At 38.8% G+C, this 20,578-nt stretch overlaps 1 protein-coding gene across 1 annotated transcript in view; it reads left to right on the plus strand.

Moving 5' to 3' along the window:
• TAB3 (TGF-beta activated kinase 1 (MAP3K7) binding protein 3) overlaps positions 1–20,578 on the plus strand; it is a 48,967-nt gene that overhangs the window by 23,494 nt on the left and 4,895 nt on the right. Inside the window, exons 2-6 of the mRNA XM_075719894.1 lie at positions 4,787–4,975; positions 8,454–9,906; positions 13,100–13,260; positions 16,301–16,394; positions 17,983–18,066. Of these exons, the coding sequence (XP_075576009.1) occupies positions 4,874–4,975; positions 8,454–9,906; positions 13,100–13,260; positions 16,301–16,394; positions 17,983–18,066 (1,894 nt within the window). The 5' untranslated portion in view covers positions 4,787–4,873. The remainder of the gene's footprint in view (positions 1–4,786; positions 4,976–8,453; positions 9,907–13,099; positions 13,261–16,300; positions 16,395–17,982; positions 18,067–20,578) is intronic.

Here is a 20,578-nt window from a genome sequence, read left to right on the forward strand (position 1 = left end):
AGTTAGTCTAGCATGGCTTTGAAAACAAAATGGCATGTTTTAGTAAAGCGATTACAAATGGGTCTTAAGCTTTTATTGTTGTTCTTCCACTTAAAGAACATTGTATTTTTCTTTTGGACATGATCTTGTTTTTATTCACCATGCCATTTTTGGTGAAAGTAAAATTCTGTACTGATCTAGATTAATGAAACTGAATTTTAGAATTTCATATCTTTTTTCCTGCTTCCTCAGTTCCTGTCCTCACTCTTCACAGTTCTCCCTCTTCACTATCAGAGAAATAAGGAAAGTTCCAGTTCAGGGAGGGTATTCAGACTGTTTTTGCTCTTCTGCTTGGCTCAGAACAGGTATAAAGTTCTGAGTAGCACTGATAATCAGTGTTACTCAGAAATTTTATGTCTAAATGCCAGTAGCAAATATAAACAGGAATGAGTTGTTGGTATTGGCAAATGATATTTAAACACATATCAATTAGGAATTACTGTAATGAGTTTGGATTTTGTAACTGTTTATTGGATTTGCTACTTCCTATTTACTGCAAATGAGTTTACACGTCTCTAAAGGCAAACTCACTTTTGCTTGGTGGAGATGTTATGTTCATTTTCCTTTCAGCTTACTGATTTGTATATAATATTAATTTTGTTCTTTCTGTTCTGAAGATTCCATAACTAAGAAGTTGATATTGGTTTACTGTTTTGTCCACCTAAATTTCATGGTATCTTCATACTTCAGTTCCTGTAATGTTTAGACAGAATAGGATATCCAGCTTTGCTAGCTTTCCCTGAATGCTTTTCTACCTCTTGGCTAAAAGCCTGTCAGTGCAGTGCAAGTGTGTGAAGTGTGTGAAGGAATTGCCCTATGAGTACTTAAGTAAAAAAATTCCTACTGCATTTCTGAATCTGAATGCCAAAATTTATCCTCAACACTTTGATCAGAGATGAACAAGGAGGGGAAAAAACCCAGATTAATTTACAAATGTTGGGTTGAGTTCATGTGAATGCCATTCAATAAATCCACTTTTTATCTGTAGGTGTCAACATGCATTTGATTAGAAGTCAGGACAATGATATTTAGAAATGACATTTTTGTAATATTCAGAGGAAAAGTTGAGGTTCTTTACCTGACTGTACTTAAATCCATCTGTGTTTTCTCATCCTTGTAATCTAAAGATTTAAGTAATCTTTTAAGATGAAAGAATTTACATAAAACTTATAGAAGCAGGATGCCTTTGAGGTGTTGCTTTTATAAACTGATTTGTTTATTATTTTGTTTTGTCTTGATTTTTTTTTTTTTTTCCCTCTTATCCTTCAAGGCCCAACTGTTGTTGTTATAAAACTCTTAACAATTACCTTTAAATTGATGAGGCCTGAGAAACTGTCTTCCAGGTAACCTGTTTTCTGGAAATTCACTCAGGAATTATTTTAGTTGCTGTATATATTGTAATTGCATAAGTGCACATGAGTAAGTAATTTATAAACTTCCAGATAGTATGTGTTGATCTAATTTATTTTTCAATTGGATCTCATTACTGAGGATTCATGTATCTTCATTTTAGGTGATTTAGTACTTCAAAAATAACAGTAGTGAAATGGTTTTCCTTCTGTATATATTTGAACACATCTGTGGGGAGTATCAAGACTACAGTAATTCTACGTCTCATTCTTTCAGAAAAGAGGCATCAGTTGATGCAAGGTACACAAATGGCTTAAGGAAAGAAGATTAAATTTTAGATACCGTTTTCCTGTACATGTAATTGGGGCATGTAAAAGGTGTGAAAAACTGATTAGTGTACTTCTTTAGGACTTGAGTCATGCTTTGCATAATCCCCAAGACTCACCAGTGGCTCCTGAAGTCACATCTCTGCGTTAACACAGCAGGACCAATTCTGCAACAATATCCTTTGGTTTTGCCAATAGAACTGATGTGTATGTAGCAATGTTAATTTATTCCATCCTCATGAAATACTTTCAACTGGAGTTTGGGTATCCTCAACTAATTTAACTAAAGTTACAGATGAAGTGGCTTGCTTTCATTGTGACTTTGGGTTATTTTTTTGATGTGTTCTGCTTTGTGAACTTTCAGTAATTATAAGGCTGGTAGTGTAGTGCACCTCGGCATGTCGCTTACCCTGTGCGTGCTGTGAAAGAAAGAAGCTTTGAAGGATTGCTTTCCTAGTCTCTTGTGGCTCAGTAGGAGCTCTTGTCGGCTAAGCATCTTAGCTGTGTAGTCCTGCAATGTAAACTCTCTTCTCTGAACAACTTGCTCCTCCACCTGCCTGGTGCTGTGGAGCAACATGGGAAGCAAGTATTGTATTCCAGCCAGTTTGTGCCTGCTTAGAGTGGAAAATGTGCAGTCAGTTGTAAGCAGGACAAAATGCTGGGCTCCTAGATATGGCAGTAGTGAATTTTGTAGTGTTGTCTGAAAAATAACAAATTTCCACAGTACTGTAGCTATGGCATCCAAGGAGTTCTGAATAATTGTGTGTTCATGCTTCTCAAGACAATTATTTCTGGTGTCTTGTAGACTTTTCAAGGCTATTTGTGTAACTGTAAAGGCTAGAAGCTTCAACTCTTCAAAATGAGAATGAAAATTTCTGTTATCTGTTATTTGTGTTTAGAAGAGAAATCTGTGATAAAATTCATAGGTGGCCAAAATTGCCAATTCCTTTGAGTGTTACACCTCTACTCACCACACATATTCAGAAAGTGTTAGAAAAACATCTAAGAAATTACCAATTTAGATTATTATAAAAGCATTGTAGAAAAAGTATGTATTGATGAAGGATCACCAGTCTGCTCACCCATGTTGCATTTGAAGAGAGAAGCAATGCAAAGGCTTTTGCTTGTGCAAATGAAATTCTTAAAATTATTATGTTCTATTTCAGATTTTCAGATACTGTCATTGTCATTCCACAGGGCTTTTAACTGCAATTTATTCTGGTAGGGTATGCCTCCATTACTGCACTTCATACCCTGCCTCCTGGTAAAAGGAGAGTTGTCTAGAAACACATAGAGTTTGATTGCTGTCACGTTTTCTTTGAGAATTCTTGTGGTCTGCCTTTCAGAGTAGGAGGTTTGTTTGTCATTTATGAAAATAAATTTTGTAAAAGATTCCCTACTGTGAGTGTAGATACAAAGTTTCAGCTGGCTCTTGGTAGTCGGTGGAAACTCATTTCCCTTTAAAATAAAAGGGGTCTGCAGCATTACTGCAGTGGGCAGAGCTGAACTGTGATTATACAGTGTGAGTTTATTAAAGCAGGATAATTCACTAGAATTATCATACTAAATATATCAGATATGACAGAGACCAACCCTTCCGGTAAGCATATGTGTTATTTAATAAATGCTAATGTCAGTTAAGAGCTGTCCACACACAAAGTAGCCAGATAATGGAGTGGACTTGACTTCTGTTTTTGTTGTGGTGGTGGTGGTTGTTGTTTTGCCCCTTTTCAGAGAAAGGAAGTACTATTTAGAAAGAGGTGAAGAAAGAAAGGCGTGGTTATTAAATATTCAAAATAGTAAAAAAATACCACAATCCAAAGCTTTTTTTACCCTAAAGCTGACATTTTGTTTCTTTGAAGATACAGGTTCTATTTTCTTGCTTATGAAAACTAAGAGACTTTCTTAGGAAGGGCACAGGAAACTGTTGGAGTTCATTAGTGCATAAAGATATGTATATGTTTGTGCTGATCTGTTGTACTGCTCTAGACTGCTATTAGAAGTTGAGCTAACAAATGAAAACTGACTGGAATACCTATACTATGTGACACCCACAATTGAGATAACCATGATTTAACATTGGGACTTTGAGTAGCTAATATATTACTTAAATACCAGCAGAGTTGGTGTTCGACTTTCATTTCTGAACATTCTCTGCAGTTAAAAATTCAAGTGAGTAATAATGTTGGAAAGGCTTTTGAAGCTTAGCAATAATAGATGTGTTGCAGGGGCTATGTCATGCACCACCTTCATGCAGAGTCTTTGTGAATCTTTACTTAGACTTAGCTGCCTTTTGATTACTGCTGTGACCATGAGCCACGAGGGAGAAGAGCATTTGTTGACTCAGACTGTATTTGCCTTCTAGTAGTCCTTGCGTATTGAAGTTTAGATAGAATCTTTTTGCTGTTGAATACAAGAATCCTGAAATGGATAGAGGTTTTTTTACCCCTAATCATGTTAGTTTGAATATAATAGGTGCTTTACAAAAGTCTTACAGATGCTTATCAAAATCCTAAAAAATACTCTTTAAATTGTTTAACTCTTGCTGTGTTTCACAAAAAGTGCTTCCAACTTCTTGCATTTGTAGTGATGTAAAGAGGAAGGAGTTTAAGCCCTACTGCTGGAGGAGTGTTTTTGGATAATTGTGCTACTTTGTTATTTACAACATGCTAGAAATAACAGGCTGGAAAACTAAGACACGCGTGCTTTGTGATAACTTCAGACTTTTCTACGCACTGTTCAGAATTTCACTGGGAGTAAATATATCACAGTTCAGTTTTATGCAGGTCAGATTAATTTAAGTCATGCCTACATGGTACCACAATGGGACTGTGTCAAGACCTGAACTAGCACATTCTAGTGAAAAGTCGTGTAGACATACCTGTGATACATTGTTTTAATATTAGAACTTGAGACATGATGATTCCCACTCTTGTGTTTAAACTGTTGTCTCTCTTGATATCTAGATCTAAAAATATAATACAGTAATTCTTTTACACATGCAGCGCGGGATGGAGGAGAAGTTGTTGTGATGGCTTAAAAGGTAATTGATTGTGTTTTATTTATTACAGAAAATGCCAGAAGCCTCAGAAGACCGTAATCATTGGAAGGCCTGTTGACTTCCATTTTTTGGTAATCTGGAACATCACCAATCTGGCATGGCGCAGGGTAGTCAACAACTCGATGTGCAGGTACTCCATGACCTCCGACAACGTTTCCCTGAGATACCTGAAGGGGTGGTATCTCAGTGCATGCTTCAGGTATGGTAAAGCGTCTGTGTATTTTATTTTTGTAGTATGAAAATTCTTTTTAGTAGTACACATGGAACATAGATTTTCATTCTTCTGGTTTTATCTTGAAAGGGTGGAAGACTCCACTATTTGCATTTTTGTCCTGTCTTTTGTGTACAAAGATTTTATCATTCTTCACTTACAGTTGTGCGGGTTTTTCTGCTGACTGTTCTTCCTTGTCTGTGTGACCTGTGACTGCATGCATACAGGGAAATAAGGAAAGTGGGTAATGGTATGATTATTGATGATGGCTGCATAAATAATAAACATATACTGGAGGAGATTTTAGCAAACAATGACTCGCTCTTCCAAGGTAAGGAACTGGCTTTAGATAGGAATCTAAAGATTTTCTGTCTTCATGGCATCTTTTTGCCACAGCTGTCCAAAGGTTTATTTTTACTTCTCAGTTTCCAGGTCAGGTGGCAGTTCTTCCCCCACCGCCCCCCCCCCCCCCTTTTTTTTCCCCCCTTTTCCATTTCTTCCTTCCACCCTCACCTAAAATCACAAATTGGAAGTGGTAAGTGACCGCACATAATCATTTTCCGAAGTAGTGGTCATCTGGGAATACCTTCTGTTAATGGGAAGATTCAGGAGCAGAATAGAAACATGTACAATCTGGTTTAGCCTTGTGCGGCTGTGGCTAAGATGGAACCTAATATGATAAACTGCTGCATATGAAAGTAGCGAAGCTACTGTGGCTGTAATTTTTGCATTGTGTGTCTTTGAAGCCATACAAATACAAATGAATTGCTTTCAGACAAATGTAAAGCAGGGGAAGCCTTGCAATATAAAGCTTTACTTATACGGACAGTCATCTCTTCTGTACTGTTAAGTACATGACCTTTTTGATGAACTATGTTTAAGTCATAGACATCTTTAAACTGATAAAGGACCCCTAATGCTGCAGAAGCCTATGGGGTTCTGAATAGCTACTTAACATTACATTGCAAATATCTGTCACTTTTTTTTAAGTGTAGAATCTGTTTCCAAACCTACTTTATATTTGGTTTAAGATACATGAGCTGGTTTCCATTAACCTATTGCATGCTCTAGATTTAAAATAGTGTGAGTTTTGGACCTATTAGAAATTGAGGGTCCTTTGAAATGGCAAATATATTCCATACCCTGAGAAAATCAGATTAGGGCTTGTCCTGTCCGTGTTCTCTCTACCTCCACCCTGATGAAATGACCTAAGGAAGCTGAGGAGTCTCTTTATGAGGTCCAGTTTAGATGGCAAGTGGCTGATAGTAGTGGTTAACTTTTTTGAGACTGCTGTCTTGGCACTATGGTGCTGGTTGTTATTATTATAAGGTCTGGTTCCCACATGTTCTGGTTTTAAATTTTTCTGATACTTCTGGATATTCCCATTGACCATTGGGGTCTAGAAAGGGAGCTTGGCATGAAGGGGAAGTAGTCAGGGAGAAGTATCCATAGAGTGAGAGCCGTGCATAATTAAGTGCTGGACTCTTTTGTCTTCTGTCATGTTCAGGAGTAAGTCTTCATCTGAGAAGATGCTGAATATGTGTGTTCATCTGATTGTGAAATCATACGAAATTTTGGTAAAGTCATCTTCACTTTATTATTAAGACTGACTAGGTATCAGTCCTTTAGAAAAGAAATGTAACTGTGACGTTTCAACCAGCTGGATAGGCTGTTGAAAATTTATGGCAAGGCCACATGAGTATGAATATTGTCATGGTTTAGCCCTAGCCAGCAACTAAGTACCACACAGCTTCTTGCTGACTACCCCCTGGTGGGATGAGGAAGAGAATTGGAAAAGTAAAAGTGAGAAAACTCATGGGTTGAGATAAGAACAGCTTAATATTTGAAATAAAGTAAAATAGTAGTAGTAATAATAATAATATGCAAAGCAAGTGATGCAGGATGCAGTTGCTCACCACGTGCCAACCGATGCCCAGCCAGTCCCCGAGCAGCAATCGCTGCCCCTCGGCCAACTCCCCCCAGTTTCTATACTGAGCATGACGTCATATGGTATGGAATAGCCCTTTGGTCAGTTTGGGCCAGCTGTCCTGGCTGTGCCCCCTCCCAGCTTCTTGTGCACCTGGCAGAGCATGGGAAGCTGAAAAGTCCTTGACTAGTGTAAGCAGTACTTAACAACAATTAAACCATCAGTGTGTTATCAGCATTATCCTCATTCTAAATCCAAACCACAGCATTGTGCCAGCTACTAGGAAGAAAATTAACTCCATCCCAGACGAAATCAGGACAAATATGTATACAGACTTTATATAGTAATGGTTTCACTTCTATTTTAAACACTATCATTAATGTATATTCCTTAGAATGGTAATCTTGGCACAATAAGGAAGGTGAGAGTATATGTCTGTATATATAAATATGTACACACTTGTTCTAATAGGAGGTGCTGTATGTCACAGAAGGTACCAGTCTTGGATCACATATAACGAAGTTAGGTGCTGAGGGCCAGATGTAGTTGAACTTGACTTGAAGTTAATTTTTTTTCTTTAACTACTGTTTAAATTAAAAACTGAACCACAGCTGACACAGGCTGTTGTATGGGGATTAAAAAAAAATGAATCCACAATCTGGAATGCTTTCTAGTGATTTTAGTCTTTTGGAAAAGCTGTCATTCATGTTGTTCTTTTAACAAGGCTAGATTGAGCTAAAATGAGTGGAGAGGGGAAGAAGGGAAAGGGAATTCCCCGTTATACTTTTTACTTGATTCATAACTTATTGTCTGTGTATTTTCAGCTGCTGGCACCACAGAACAGATCAAACATTTACAGGGATTATTTGGTTTCTTCACTGATGTATGAATAAACCTTTCTTTAGCCTTAAGCCTGAAATTCTTAAAGGCAGTTGAAATTATGTCATAGTAGTACAGTGCTTTATGGAATTGCCAGTACTTTTTCAAGTAATACTTATTCTGACTTCATTTTCAAGGCACTGAATTCTGTTCTACCAAGAGAAGCTGGTTTAAAATGTTGGGCTTTTAAACTTTTGGGTAAAGAGGAATACCCAGGTAAACAGTAAAATAAAGGTGAAAACAGTAAACACTCAGGTAAATGTTAAAGTGTCATCTGCATTTATGTTTTGACTTTCCAGAGTTTTGCAATTTTAATCTAGTTTAATTTGATTTGTGGTGTTATTAGAAGTAAATTGTGCATATCCTTGCAGAAGATGCCAAGAGTTCTAACCATTGCTTTCCCCAAAACTGGACTTGATTTTTTTAATATGTCATACTGTAGCTAGTGTTACCATAGCATTTTGCTAGATGCAATGTGAGCTATCTACCACTTGCATGCTAGGTATAATCTTTATTTCAAAATTCGTGTCTGTGAAATGTTATCCCTAGTTATGTTCAGGCTAGGCTTGATTGCAGTTTCAGTTGAATGCTTGCTGAACACTGAGCAGTGGCTTTTTCTTTTGCTATTTGACAATAATAGGTGTTTGTTCTTACTCCTAGAACAACAACAACCTAGATGCCTGTTGTCGAGCCCTCGCGCAGGAGAGCAACAAATACTTATATATGGAGTACCATAGCCCTGATGACACCAGAATGAATAGAAATAGCCTTTTGCACATTAATCTGGGTATTCATCCTCACACCAGCTATCATGCAGGGGATGGAGCTCAACTTAATGGTGGTCGTACACTGGTACACAGTTCAAGCGATGGACATATTGATCCACAACGCACAGCAGGTAAACAGCTGATATGCTTAGTTCAAGAACCACATTCTGCTCCCGCTGTTGTGGCAGCTTCTCCTAGTTACAATCCATTTTTCATGAATGACCAGAATAGAAATGCAGCTACTCCTCCTCCACAGCCACCTCCACAGCCATCTTCCATACAACCAGGAATGAACACGTCTGCTATGCAAGGCCCTCCTCCTACGTATATGCACATACCTCGGTACAGTACAAATCCCATTACTGTTACAGTATCACAAAACCTCCCCTCTGGACAGAGTGTACCCAGAGCTCTACAAATTCTTCCACAGATTCCAAGCAATCTTTATGGGACTCCTGGCTCTATTTATATAAGGCAAACATCTCAAAGTTCTTCAGGACGACAGACTCCTCAGAATGCACAGTGGCATTCATCGCCACAGGGCCCAGTTCCACATTATAGTCCCCGTCCTCTACCTGTGTATCCACATCAACAGAACTACCAACCTTCTCAGTATTCTCCTAAACAACCCCAGATCCCTCAGTCAGCTTTTCGATCACCACCGGCATCCCAGTGTCCCTCTCCCTTTGGCTCTCCTCAGCACCAAGTTCAGCCTCCTCAGCTGAGTCATCAGAGTTCACATGTTTTCATGCCTCCTAGTCCTTCAACTGTCCCACCCCATCCATATCAGCAAGCATCCCAAACTTTTCAAAAACAAGGCGGTCACTCTGTATCGTATCTTCCTCCTTTTGCTGGACCTAGTTTATCCAAAGGTTCCATGAATAAAATAGAAATTACAGTTGAGCCACCACAAAGACCTGGGACTGCAATGAACAGAAGTCCTTCACCAATAAGTAATCAACCATCTCAACGAAACCAGCACCCACTGTATGCAGCCACTACTCCTCCTTCAAGCTCTCCATCAAGAGGTATGTCAGGTCAACCCAAACCTCCATTTAGTGTTAATCCAGTATATATTACCTACACTCAACCAACTGGACCTACAGGTGCACCAACACAGTCTCCTCGGGTAATGGTATCTCAGCCAAACCCAACCATTTTTAAAATCACAGTAGGTCGAGCACCGACTGAGAATCTTTTAAATTTAGTGGACCAAGAAGAGCGTTCTGCAGCACCAGAACCTATTCAGCCTATTTCTGTAATCCCAGGATCTGGAGGAGAAAAAGGAAGCCATAAGTATCAGAGAAGTTCTAGTTCTGGATCAGACGACTATGCTTACACCCAAGGTAAATGTTTTACCCTGCAAATGTATTATTATAAAACGCATTTTCAGCCTGATTTTGCTACTTACTGAGTGAGAATTTTTGAACCTGTACAGAGAAGACTAGAAATTGCACCAAAAATCATCGAATGAGAGAGTTTGTTCTGATTTTTTAAAAATTTTGCCAAATTTCAGTCTAACACATAAAGAATTTCCAAGGTTCTTAAAATTGCTATGCTTTTGATGTTAGGTGAATTTCTTAAAAGAAAACACAGCAGCTAACAAGAGTAAGTGGTTTGTTCATATACTGTGTGTCCAGTTTGTAAATTCTGCATTGAGGAATTGTGTCATAAATTTACATGTGGATTTTATTACTTTTTGTATTTGTTCTGTACTCAGGTGCTTTATAAAACCTGAAGCACTAACTTCTGCAGGGAATTTGAATCCAATTTATTTGGTTTAGATTGAAGAGTATTAAGTGAAAGAGGAGAGAGAGGTAGGATTGCAGCTAAAATTACTTCGGGTGTCAATATAAATCATATTTTTGTTTTGAAAGGTATTAAAATAATTAATTTGAAGAACTTAATCAGAAGTTCACTTCTACTTAGAGTTTTCAAAGAGGAGGAAGAGATTGGCAGACAAATTTTAGGATGTGTGTTCTGCTGCATAGGGATAGAACATAGTCTTAATGACATGTATAAATGAAGAATTAAGTAATTTAGTAAAAAAAAAAGTGAAATCTAACCTTTAGCTGAAAACTGCTTTTCTCAGTGATCTGCTTCATAGATTTGAAACATTTAAACTTGAGCAAATGAATCAGTCTGCAAGCATTCAAACTGATCATTTGGGGTAACGACAGAATGATAATCAGCAGCAATTATTTAAAGAATGTGCTTTGTTTCTGGATCTGTATTTGGGAAAGAGAGCCTATTCCTCCATTGCTCCTTCTAGCCTTCCTTTCACTTCAGAGAGCTGAAATAACGGTTATAATGCTGCCTTGTAGTTTTTGACTTCTTATTTCACTTTGTGTCTTTTGAGCTATTCTAACTCATCAACAAAGAGATGTTCTGTACCTGGCAGACCCAGTTAGAAATGTTATTTAGAGAGAATGAATGCTAGTAGGTCTGTAACTCCTAGGCCGTATGCTTTGTTTGATAGTGTTCCTATTACAGCTTCATTAAAGATTGTCAATTATGTGAGAAAACTCTAAGTACCTCCACATGCCTGAGGAAGAACATATTCTGAAACGTAGAAATCTGGTTTTGCCTTTGTATCTTTGACTAGATTTGCGTATTTGGAAAACAAAACCAATAAAACTAGTTAGTATGTTTTTTCCGGCGTCTGCTTTTGTGGCAGTACCTACCACAGCTGGGACTTTATTATAGCCTTTGGTATTGCTGCTCTGAACTCTTGATAGAAGTCAATTGTAGAAGAATAAACGTTATATTCCTTACTACTACAAAGAAGTCCTAAAGAAGAGTATATTTAACAGCTTAATATAGTGAACAAGTTTGTTTAATTTTGTTTTGAATATGAACCATTATGTAAAGCATTATCAAAAAATCTGTTCTGGTGTCTCTACTTCCACTGTTTCTTTGTAGCATGAGTCATGTTTGAGTTGTACTAGAGTATAATGTGAAGCTATGTAATATAGTAATATCAGATGTTAAACTGGAGGAGTCACAAAAAGACAAGGTTTGATAGTAATTGTGGAAAATCATACAACCTGGTATCTGTACTTTTTTTCTAATTTTGTGATCTCTTAAACTCTACTTGGATGACTTATGCTACTTCAAAAAGTAGAGAACAGTTTTGTTCAGTAATACTGGTGCCTGTATTGTAAAAACATCTGATGTTATTCTTAGATAGGATTTTCAGTGTTTATTCTTTGGCCGTGAATTGATGGATCCATACAAAATCCAAAGTATAATGCTACTTTTTTGCACAGAATACTGACATCTGATAAAACACACTGTCATTTTTATGCTCCTCACTGTTTGGGTTTTTTATCCTCCCCCAGTAAGCTGTGTCATTGTTGCTTATTTTTCTAACTTTTTTTTTTTTACCTAGTATGCAAATATTCTTGAGATGATATGTGATTTTCCTTTGCCTGTGTTGGATAGGGGTGAAGAAAAGGGCTGGTGCTTTGTATGAAATAGCATTTTGCAGATTCTACGACATCTTCATACATTTGAACAGTTTGCTGGAACATTGTTATATGAGCAGCATGCTTGTCTGAATACCCACAGCAAATTTACTTTTCTCTGTCCTGGTAGACTTTAATCAGGTAAAAACAGCCAGATCAGAAAGTACTAAGCATCACACTAATTAACTTGGCCAGTTTTGCATCATGATGAAATACTGAGAAACGCTCTTTCTGCAGAAACTGAATATTGTTTTCTAGCTAGTCAAAATTCTTTCTTTGGCTGCTCTGGGAGCCCAACATCAGCTTGTGACTGAGAGTCATAAATTTCAGTACCATGACAAAAACATGAGAGAATGATTAACAGCAGAGAGAGGTTAGAGGACAGTGAATCAGCTCTATTGTAGAATTAAAGACTCTGAAGTACATGAGCTGCCCCCACTTCTTATTTTCTGGATTCTGTAGTCTGTTTTATTCAAGTTCTATAGTTTTGCCTTTAAGCATTGGGGAACTTACAGTATTGAGAATTACACTACTCTCTGAAAAGCTAAGACTACTTAAAGTTATTCTAGCATAATCTCTAATGGCAGTGGAAAAACAATTCGGGACTGACATTTGGCTAATGTCTCAGGGCTAGTGTGTCAGCTGCTATTGAGCAGCAGATATAAAGTATGTGTTACCTTCTGATCTTACCTCTGGTATTAATTTTTTTTTTGTCAGTACAGTATTAATATAACTAGGTTGCTGTTTCATCCTGAGAAGCTGTCTCCTTGTACAGGTGCCTTTGTATTTTTGAGACGAGAAAGACCAAATGCAAAAAAAGAAGCTTTGACCAAAATGGTAATATCAACTTCAAGTTACTGTCTAAAATGTGTTTTTATTCTGGAAGAACTTTGTTCTAAATTGTAGTTCATTTGGCATGAAAGCATCTTCACACTGATATTTGGCTGCATGTTTATGATCACTTTTTTTTTTTTCCCAGAAAGGTCACTCATGAATCTTACGCATAAGTTAAGAACTCAGTTTTCCAGGTTTTTTGTGTGTTAGTAACTATTTCTTCCATGTAAAACATTAGCCTTGCTGTTACATCAACGAGCAAGGATGGAGAGGTTAGCAAAGGAACTGAAGCTTGAGAAAGAAGAGCTTGAACGCCTGAAAGCCGAAGTCAATGGTATGGAGCATGATCTAATGCAGAGGAGGCTTCGAAGAGTTAGCTGTACAACTGCAATTCCAACAGTAAGCAATTTGTTAGTATTTTAATTCAGGATACAAATTTATTTTTTATGTTTTCATGAACTGAAGAAGTATACAAAAAAAATATTTTGGGGTATAAAATCTTCAATCTTTGGAGATTGATTTTTTTGTAAGTTCTTGGCTTGTTGTAAAGCAGTTATTATAATTTAAGGAACAGATATGTGTCCAACTTCCTCAGTGTTCACAGAATTTCTGAAACTTGTATACATGTGCTTTTCTGGATCACAGAACTTAATAGATAGTTACTTTCCTAACAACCTATAAAAGTGTATGTCCAAGTCTATTTGAAGAGCCTGAGCCATATACAGCTTGGTGTTCATGCAGCAAGGTTTCACATCTTTTTTTAAAAGGTATTTTGTTATATTGAGGTATTTTGTTGAGTAGTTGCATCTCCTAGACAATCTGTTTCCCGGTTGGTATGTGCAGGATGTGCCAAGTAACTTCAGTAGCAGTGTTGGCTCAAACAGTTGGCACCTCTCTCTCCTCTTTTCCTTGTTGATTCTTCCTATCTGTGTGACTTCCACCTGCTGTGTGACTTGCACCTGTTAGCTGCTTAACTAGTACAGCTGCTGTATGTCTCACCTGTCTCAGTGGAGCATTTGAAAGGTATGTTCCTGGGAGGAATACAGAGGCACTGTCTGAGTGTGCAAGGATGAGGTTAGGAAAGCCAAAGCCTAACTGGAGTTGAATCTGGCACAGGATGTCAAAGACAAAGAAGGACTTTTGTTAGTGCATAGGTGACAAAAGGAAGGCTAGCGAAATGTGGGTCTGTTGCTCAACGAGACCTGGTTACATAGCACATGGAAAAGGCTGAGTTACCGAATGCCTTCTTTGCCTCAGTCTTTACAGGCCTTCAGGAATCCCGAGTCCTGGTGACCCCGGGAAAGGTCTGGAGCAAGGAAGGTATACCCTTGGTGAAAGATGATCAGGTCAGGGAATACCTAAGCAAAGTGGGCATACATGAGTTCATGGTCCTCGATGGGGTGCACCAATGAGTGCTGAGGGAGCTGGCAGATGTCATTGCCAGGCCACTCTAGATAGTCTTTGATTGATTATGGTGTGTGGGAGAAGTGCCCAAAGACTAGAGGAGTGCAAGTGTCACTCCTGTCTTCAGGAAGGAGGACCCAGAGAACTACAGGCTGGTCAGCCTCACCTTGATCCCTGGGAAAGCAATGGAGCAGCTAATCCTGGAGACCATTTCCAGGCACATGAAGGACAAGAAAGTGATTAGTAGTAGTCAGCATGGATTCACCAAGGGCAAGTCAAGCTTGATCAATTTGATAAACTCCTAGAATGAAGAGACTGGCCTGGTAGATGAGGGGAGAGCAGCGGTTATTGTTTACCTAGATTTTAGTAAGGCTTTCAACATTGTCTCCTGTAAGACCTTCATAGAGAAGCTGATGAAGTATGGGCTGGATGAGCAGACAGTGAGGTGGATTTAAAGCTGGCTGAACAGCCAGGCCAGGAGTGTGTTAATCAGTGGCACAAAGTCTGGTTGGAGGCCAGTAACCAGTGGTGTACCACAGGGGTCAATACCGATCTGATCCTGTTTAACATCTTCCTTAATCATCTGTATGACGGGGCAGAGTGTACCGTCAGCAAGTTGACACAAAACTGAGAGAGTTGTGCTGCCATTCAGCAAGGGGAAGCACTAAGTCCTGCACTTGGGGAGGAACAACCCCACATACCCATGTAAGCTGGGGTCAACCAGCTGGAAAGCAGTTTTGCAGAAAAGGCATTCGTGGTCCTACTGGAGACCAAGCTGAATATGAGCCAGCAATGTGGCAAAGACGACTAATGGTATCCTGGGCTGCATTAGGAGTGTTGCCAGCAAGGGGAGAGAGCAGCACTGGTGAGGCCAAACTTGGAGTATGGTGTCCAGGAGTGGTCTCCCCAGTATGAGACACACACGGTCGTACTGGAGAGTTCAGTGAAGGGCCACAAAAATGATGAAGGGATTGGAGCATCTCTCCTGTGAGGACAGGCTGAGAGAGCTAGGACTGTTTAGCCTGGAGAAGAGAAGGCTCAAGGGGGATCTTACCAATGTATATAAATACCTGAAGCGAGGGTGCAAAGAGGTTGGAGGCAGGCTCTTTCCAGTGGTGCCCAGTGACAGTACTAGAGGCAGTGGGCACAAACTGAAACACAGCAGGGTCCCTCTGAACTTCAGGAACCACTTTTTTTACTGTGTGGTTGACTGAGCACTGGCACAGGTTGCCCGGAGTGGTTGTGGGGTCTTCGTCCTTGGAGATATTCAAAAGCTGTCTGCCCTCTGGGCAGAGGGGTTGGATCACATGACCTCCAGATGTCCCTTCCAACCTCAAACATTCTGTGATTTTGTGACTCTGTAATGCTGGAATGTATCCTAGGATAGGATAGTTACTCCTACATATGTGTTAATAATTACTGCTGCTAGCATTAAGAACACTTTGTATTCCAGTAACTTGGGGGTTCTTAATGATATGCAAATGTATGGACTTAAATAACTGATTATTCTGTTAAGAATAATTACCTTCTTGCAGCATTGAAAGATTTAAATATACTAGGCTAGAAGGTTTGGCATGTTGCTGCTCCTTGGGGTGATGCAAATAAATAAACTTCTGACCTTACTCAGTTATAATAAGTAATAATTAATGTGAACCGCAGCTCATATTCTGTTTCCTGAACATCTTGTTGTAAACTCATGTAGCAAGTCATCAATATGTACAGAATTTTATAAGGTGTATGGTTTTATAAACTTAAGCTCAGCTATGTCTTCTTACTAATGAATTTTAATATTGGGTAACTGGCTCATTTTTGTTGGTTCGTTTTCCTCCTCAAATGCTAGTAGAAAAATGGTTTTTGAGGGAATAAATTAGTAGAGGGGATGGGACAGACAGTGGAATCTTAGCTATTTTTTTTCAGTGCCTTATCTATACTCAATTTCTAATAAAGCTGTTAACAAAGATACAGCAATGTTATTTCTATGTCAGATAAGATACTGACTTTCCCACAATTACTGTTTTGGGTTGTTTCTTTCTAGCCTGAGGAAATGACCAGATTGAGAAGCCTCAACAGACAGCTCCAGATAAATGTTGACTGTACGCTGAAAGAAGTTGATCTCCTTCAATCTAGAGGTATAGAATTGACATTTTTTTTTAAATGTAATTTAAATATGGACAGGAGTGGTGCAGACGACACCAAGTTGGGCAGGAGTGTCAATCTGCTTGAGGGAAGGAAGGCTCTACAGAGGGACCTGGACAGGCTGGATCAATGGGCCGAGGCCGATTGTATGAGGTTCAACAAGGCCAAGTGCTGGGTCCTGCACTTGGGTCACAACAACCCCATGCAGCGCTACAGGCTTGGGGAAGAGTGGCTGGAAAGCTGCCTGGAGGAAAAGGACCTGGGGGTGTTGGTCAACAGCCGGCTGCACACGAGCCAGCAGTGTGCCCAGGTGGCCAAGAAGGCCAACAGCATCCTGGCTTGTATCAGGAATAGGGTGGCCAGCAGGAGCAGGGAGGTGATTGTCCCCCTGTACTCAGCACTGGTGAGGCTACACCTCAATTACTGTGCTCAGTTCTGGGCCCCTCACTACAAGAAGGACACTGAGGTGGTGGAGCGTGTCCAGAGAAAGGCAACAAAGCTGGTGAAGGGTCTAGGGCGCAAGTTGTTTAGCCTGGAGAAAAGGAGGCTCGGGGGGAGACCTTATCGCTCTCTACGGTCACCTGAAAGGATGCTGCAGCAAGGTGGATGTCAGTCCCTCCTTCCACGTAACAAGTGATAGGACAAGAGGAAATGGCCTCAAGTTGCACCAGGGAGGTTTAGATTGTATATTAGGAAAAATTTCTTCACGGAAAGGGTTGTCAAGCATTGGAACAGGCTGCCCAGGGAAGTGGTTGAGTCCCCGTCCCTGGAGGTATTTAAAGATGTGTAGATGTGGTGCTTAGGGACGTGGTTTAGTGGTGGACTTGGCAGTGTTAGCCTTATGGTTGGACTCAATGATCTTAAGGGTCTTTTCCAACCTAAATGATTTCATGGTTCTAATATAGTATGTACTTAAATGTGGATACTTGGACTCTAGTTCAATCTTGATGACCAGTTATCAACTTACCTCTAGAAGGTGTCTTTTTCAGTTGCAACCTGATAAACTTGACTTGCTAATTTTTTTGTTGGCCAAATTAAATTACATTACCAAGAAAGTGGTGACTTTAAAGTGACTTTGTCAAGAGCAAATTTAAAAAAAAAAATACTCCTTAATGAAGGTTCTTTACTTAAATTTTTAACTTTTTGCTGGCAAAGGCTCTGACCAGGTAATACGAAACAGAAGTACAGGTTGCAAAAAAGAAGTTGGCAAACAGAAATCTACTTAGGTCTTTAAAAATCCTCTTTCTGCAACAGAAACTTGACATAAATACAGTCAAATAGATTAGAATACGCATAGTCCTCCTTTTTTACCAAGAATATGTCCTACAGGAAGATACACGTTTTCACGTATTTTTAAGGCAATACAGAGCATTGAGCTGGAGTTGATTCTTCAGTATGGGATTAGCCTACTAAAAATTGCAAAACTGAAAATATGAGACAGAAGACTACTTAGGAAAAAGCTGATATATCATGTCATAATAAAAAGATATATAAATTCTGAAGCCTCTGGATGTTCATGTTGTTGGCATAGGCATGTAAATAACCTTGGAGTTATGCTTTCTTACTTTTCTTTTCTGACAGGGAACTTTGATCCGAAAGCCACGTGTAACTTCTATGATAACATAGAGCCTGGTCCTGTTGTGCCACCAAAGCCATATAAAAAGGGTAGGTCAACAAACAAGCATCAAGTTACGTAATCTGCATCGAGAAAGCTTTTTCTTTTTCCCCTTCTCTTTTTAAAAACCCCTGTGATGACAGGAAGCAATTCTAATGATTATGACTTTTCTCTATACATAAATCAAAACAGAACATTTTTGTATAAGTGCAGTAATCCTGGCTACAACTTGTTTTCCTCAGGCAGGTTGTTGCAAATGAATGTTCTGTCAATATGTTGTTTGTAAATACTGTTATGCACTATTAGAAAAAGAGTTGAAAGTGTACAAACTTTTACGTGTTAACTTGAGCTTCCTAATTATGTTTTTTAAAAATACTTCGGGGTTAAAAGCTCTACAGTTTGTTTAGCTGTCTTCTAATGTGTTGTTAGGATTTTATAGTTTATTTGGGATCTTTTATGCAAGTTTAATTGGTCACAGCAGCTTTTTAAAATTTGCATTTATATTTTTAATTATGTTTTAACTTGACTGGTCATGCTTTAACTATTTTTTTGTGCAGTGTGAATTTCACAGTAGCCCTGAATTTTTAGCACAGGAAGAGCTTCAGACATTTTAAGGACCAAGACAGAACACCTTTCCTCATGTCAGTCTAAAGAGACAACAGTGTCCCACTTGCACAAATTCGTTACTGGTTTCTAAAATTTTCTGTGTTAATTGTATAGTAGCTAGGATTCATAGCCAGCTGAGGACACTTAAATTTTGTGTGAGCACAGGAGCTATGTATTTAGTTTCACTTTTTGCCCAGTGGAGATTCAGTCAGTACATCCCAGAGCGACTCAACGCACCGTTAGTAGACATCTAGTGGCCGTGTAGCTCGGTAGCTCTCTGAACTCCACTACGTTTAGTGGTGATTTTGGAGCAGGATCCTACCTTTTGTCTCGGGTATTTTGGGACCTTTTCTTTTTTCTTCCTGAAATCTGTTAAAAGAATGCTTTCAGATGTTAGTGAAAGTGTTATGAGTGATAAGGTTTATAATATTGTGTCTCCTCTTACTGTAACTAGCACGTACTAAAAGTTAGTGGAAAAGTAGTCACTATTCTGGTTCAGTAATTGTACAGTCTGCTTGAAAAATCCAAATTTTGTAAATAAGTTCTAGTTGCTGATAAGCACTTCACAAAGGTTTTTGCAGTTGAATTTTGAATTCATGTAAGGAAATTTTTCCCCCACTTTTGAAGCAAGTATTTTACCCTAAGCAAATGCTTAGTATGTGGAAATTTAAAAGAAAGAGAAGGCCCAGAACTACTGCTCGTGGTTCAAAACGGAAACGATATTGGGATGTGTTCCCTGCATAGGTGGTAGTGTCCAAGAAAAACAGTAGCAGCAGGTGAGTAGTGGCATGAAGGCAGATGCCTGGATTCATGTTAAATTGCAGTGGTCATGTGGTTGATTTTAGGCACTGCTACTTTGTGATGCTTGAAGAGATTCTCTTAATTGCACTTGTCTATTTGATTTAATATTTCAAAGCAAAATAGCATGCAAAACTTGCATGAAATAAGTGATTTTATTTCACAATTGGAAAGATAGTGTCTTGTAAGGATTTGTACAACTCTTATGACTAGCTTCCTGGTTTTGTCTGTCAACTTGTTAGAGGTCAGTTTTAGGGCTGGTGTACTGTATTCTGAGCTTGGCTTTTACCATCGAGTCATCAAATTTTTTTTTTTTCCTTGAAAAATTCCATTTCCTTAATATTCAGCTGTTGAAAGTGTAGGCAGACAGACAGGTATGGGCAGACAAGGGTCTGCTCTGTGCTGCCATCTGGCTAGTCAACATGAATGCAGTCTAGTGCCCACACTACTTGCTTAGAAGGAATTTGTTGAGGCCAAGCACTGTTAATGTGACTGTGCAGCTTCTGGACTAGAGAGGGTTTGCATCTAAGCAAGGAGGTTACTTTTAATTTCTTTAAGTATGTCTCTGAAGACGAACCTAAGTACTATTTGCACTAACTTTGTCATCAGCCATCTGCTAGATTTCTTAGCAGGTGACAGCAATGTGTGCACTTTGAATTACAAATTGCAGTCCTTTTTTACAGTGTAAGTTCTCTTTTAATTAAGCTGTTCTACAGACGTTTGTGTAGCGGATGGGTATCTTAACCTTATCTTCTAGGTGTGTGTGCTAATGTTGTTTCAAATATTAACATTTCGTAAAATGTTGTGTTTCCACATCCTAGGAGTCACTTTTAGTAGATAACCTGAGGTCTTGAAGTGGTGGTAGGAGACATCAGAAAAATGAGTCTTTCCGTGGGTTGATACCTAATGTATGATTTGCATACATACTAGTTTTGCGAATGAAAACAGACTTAAGTGCTGCTTCATGTACAGACATCCCTGCTGCAAAGCCCTGAGAAAGAAAAACAATCATCTTGTTTTGAAACAGGCCTACCATTTTATTTTTATATTGTATTTTCTTTAGCCTGGATAAATGCTAGAAAAAGATGCAGAAAATATATCATCTGTCAGACTGTTTGAAGGAACTTAAGTTAGAAGTAGTCTCTCACTTCAGGTAAG

This window comes from Pelecanus crispus, chromosome 1 (genome assembly GCF_030463565.1).
Source record: "Pelecanus crispus isolate bPelCri1 chromosome 1, bPelCri1.pri, whole genome shotgun sequence".
Taxonomy (NCBI): domain Eukaryota; kingdom Metazoa; phylum Chordata; class Aves; order Pelecaniformes; family Pelecanidae; genus Pelecanus; species Pelecanus crispus.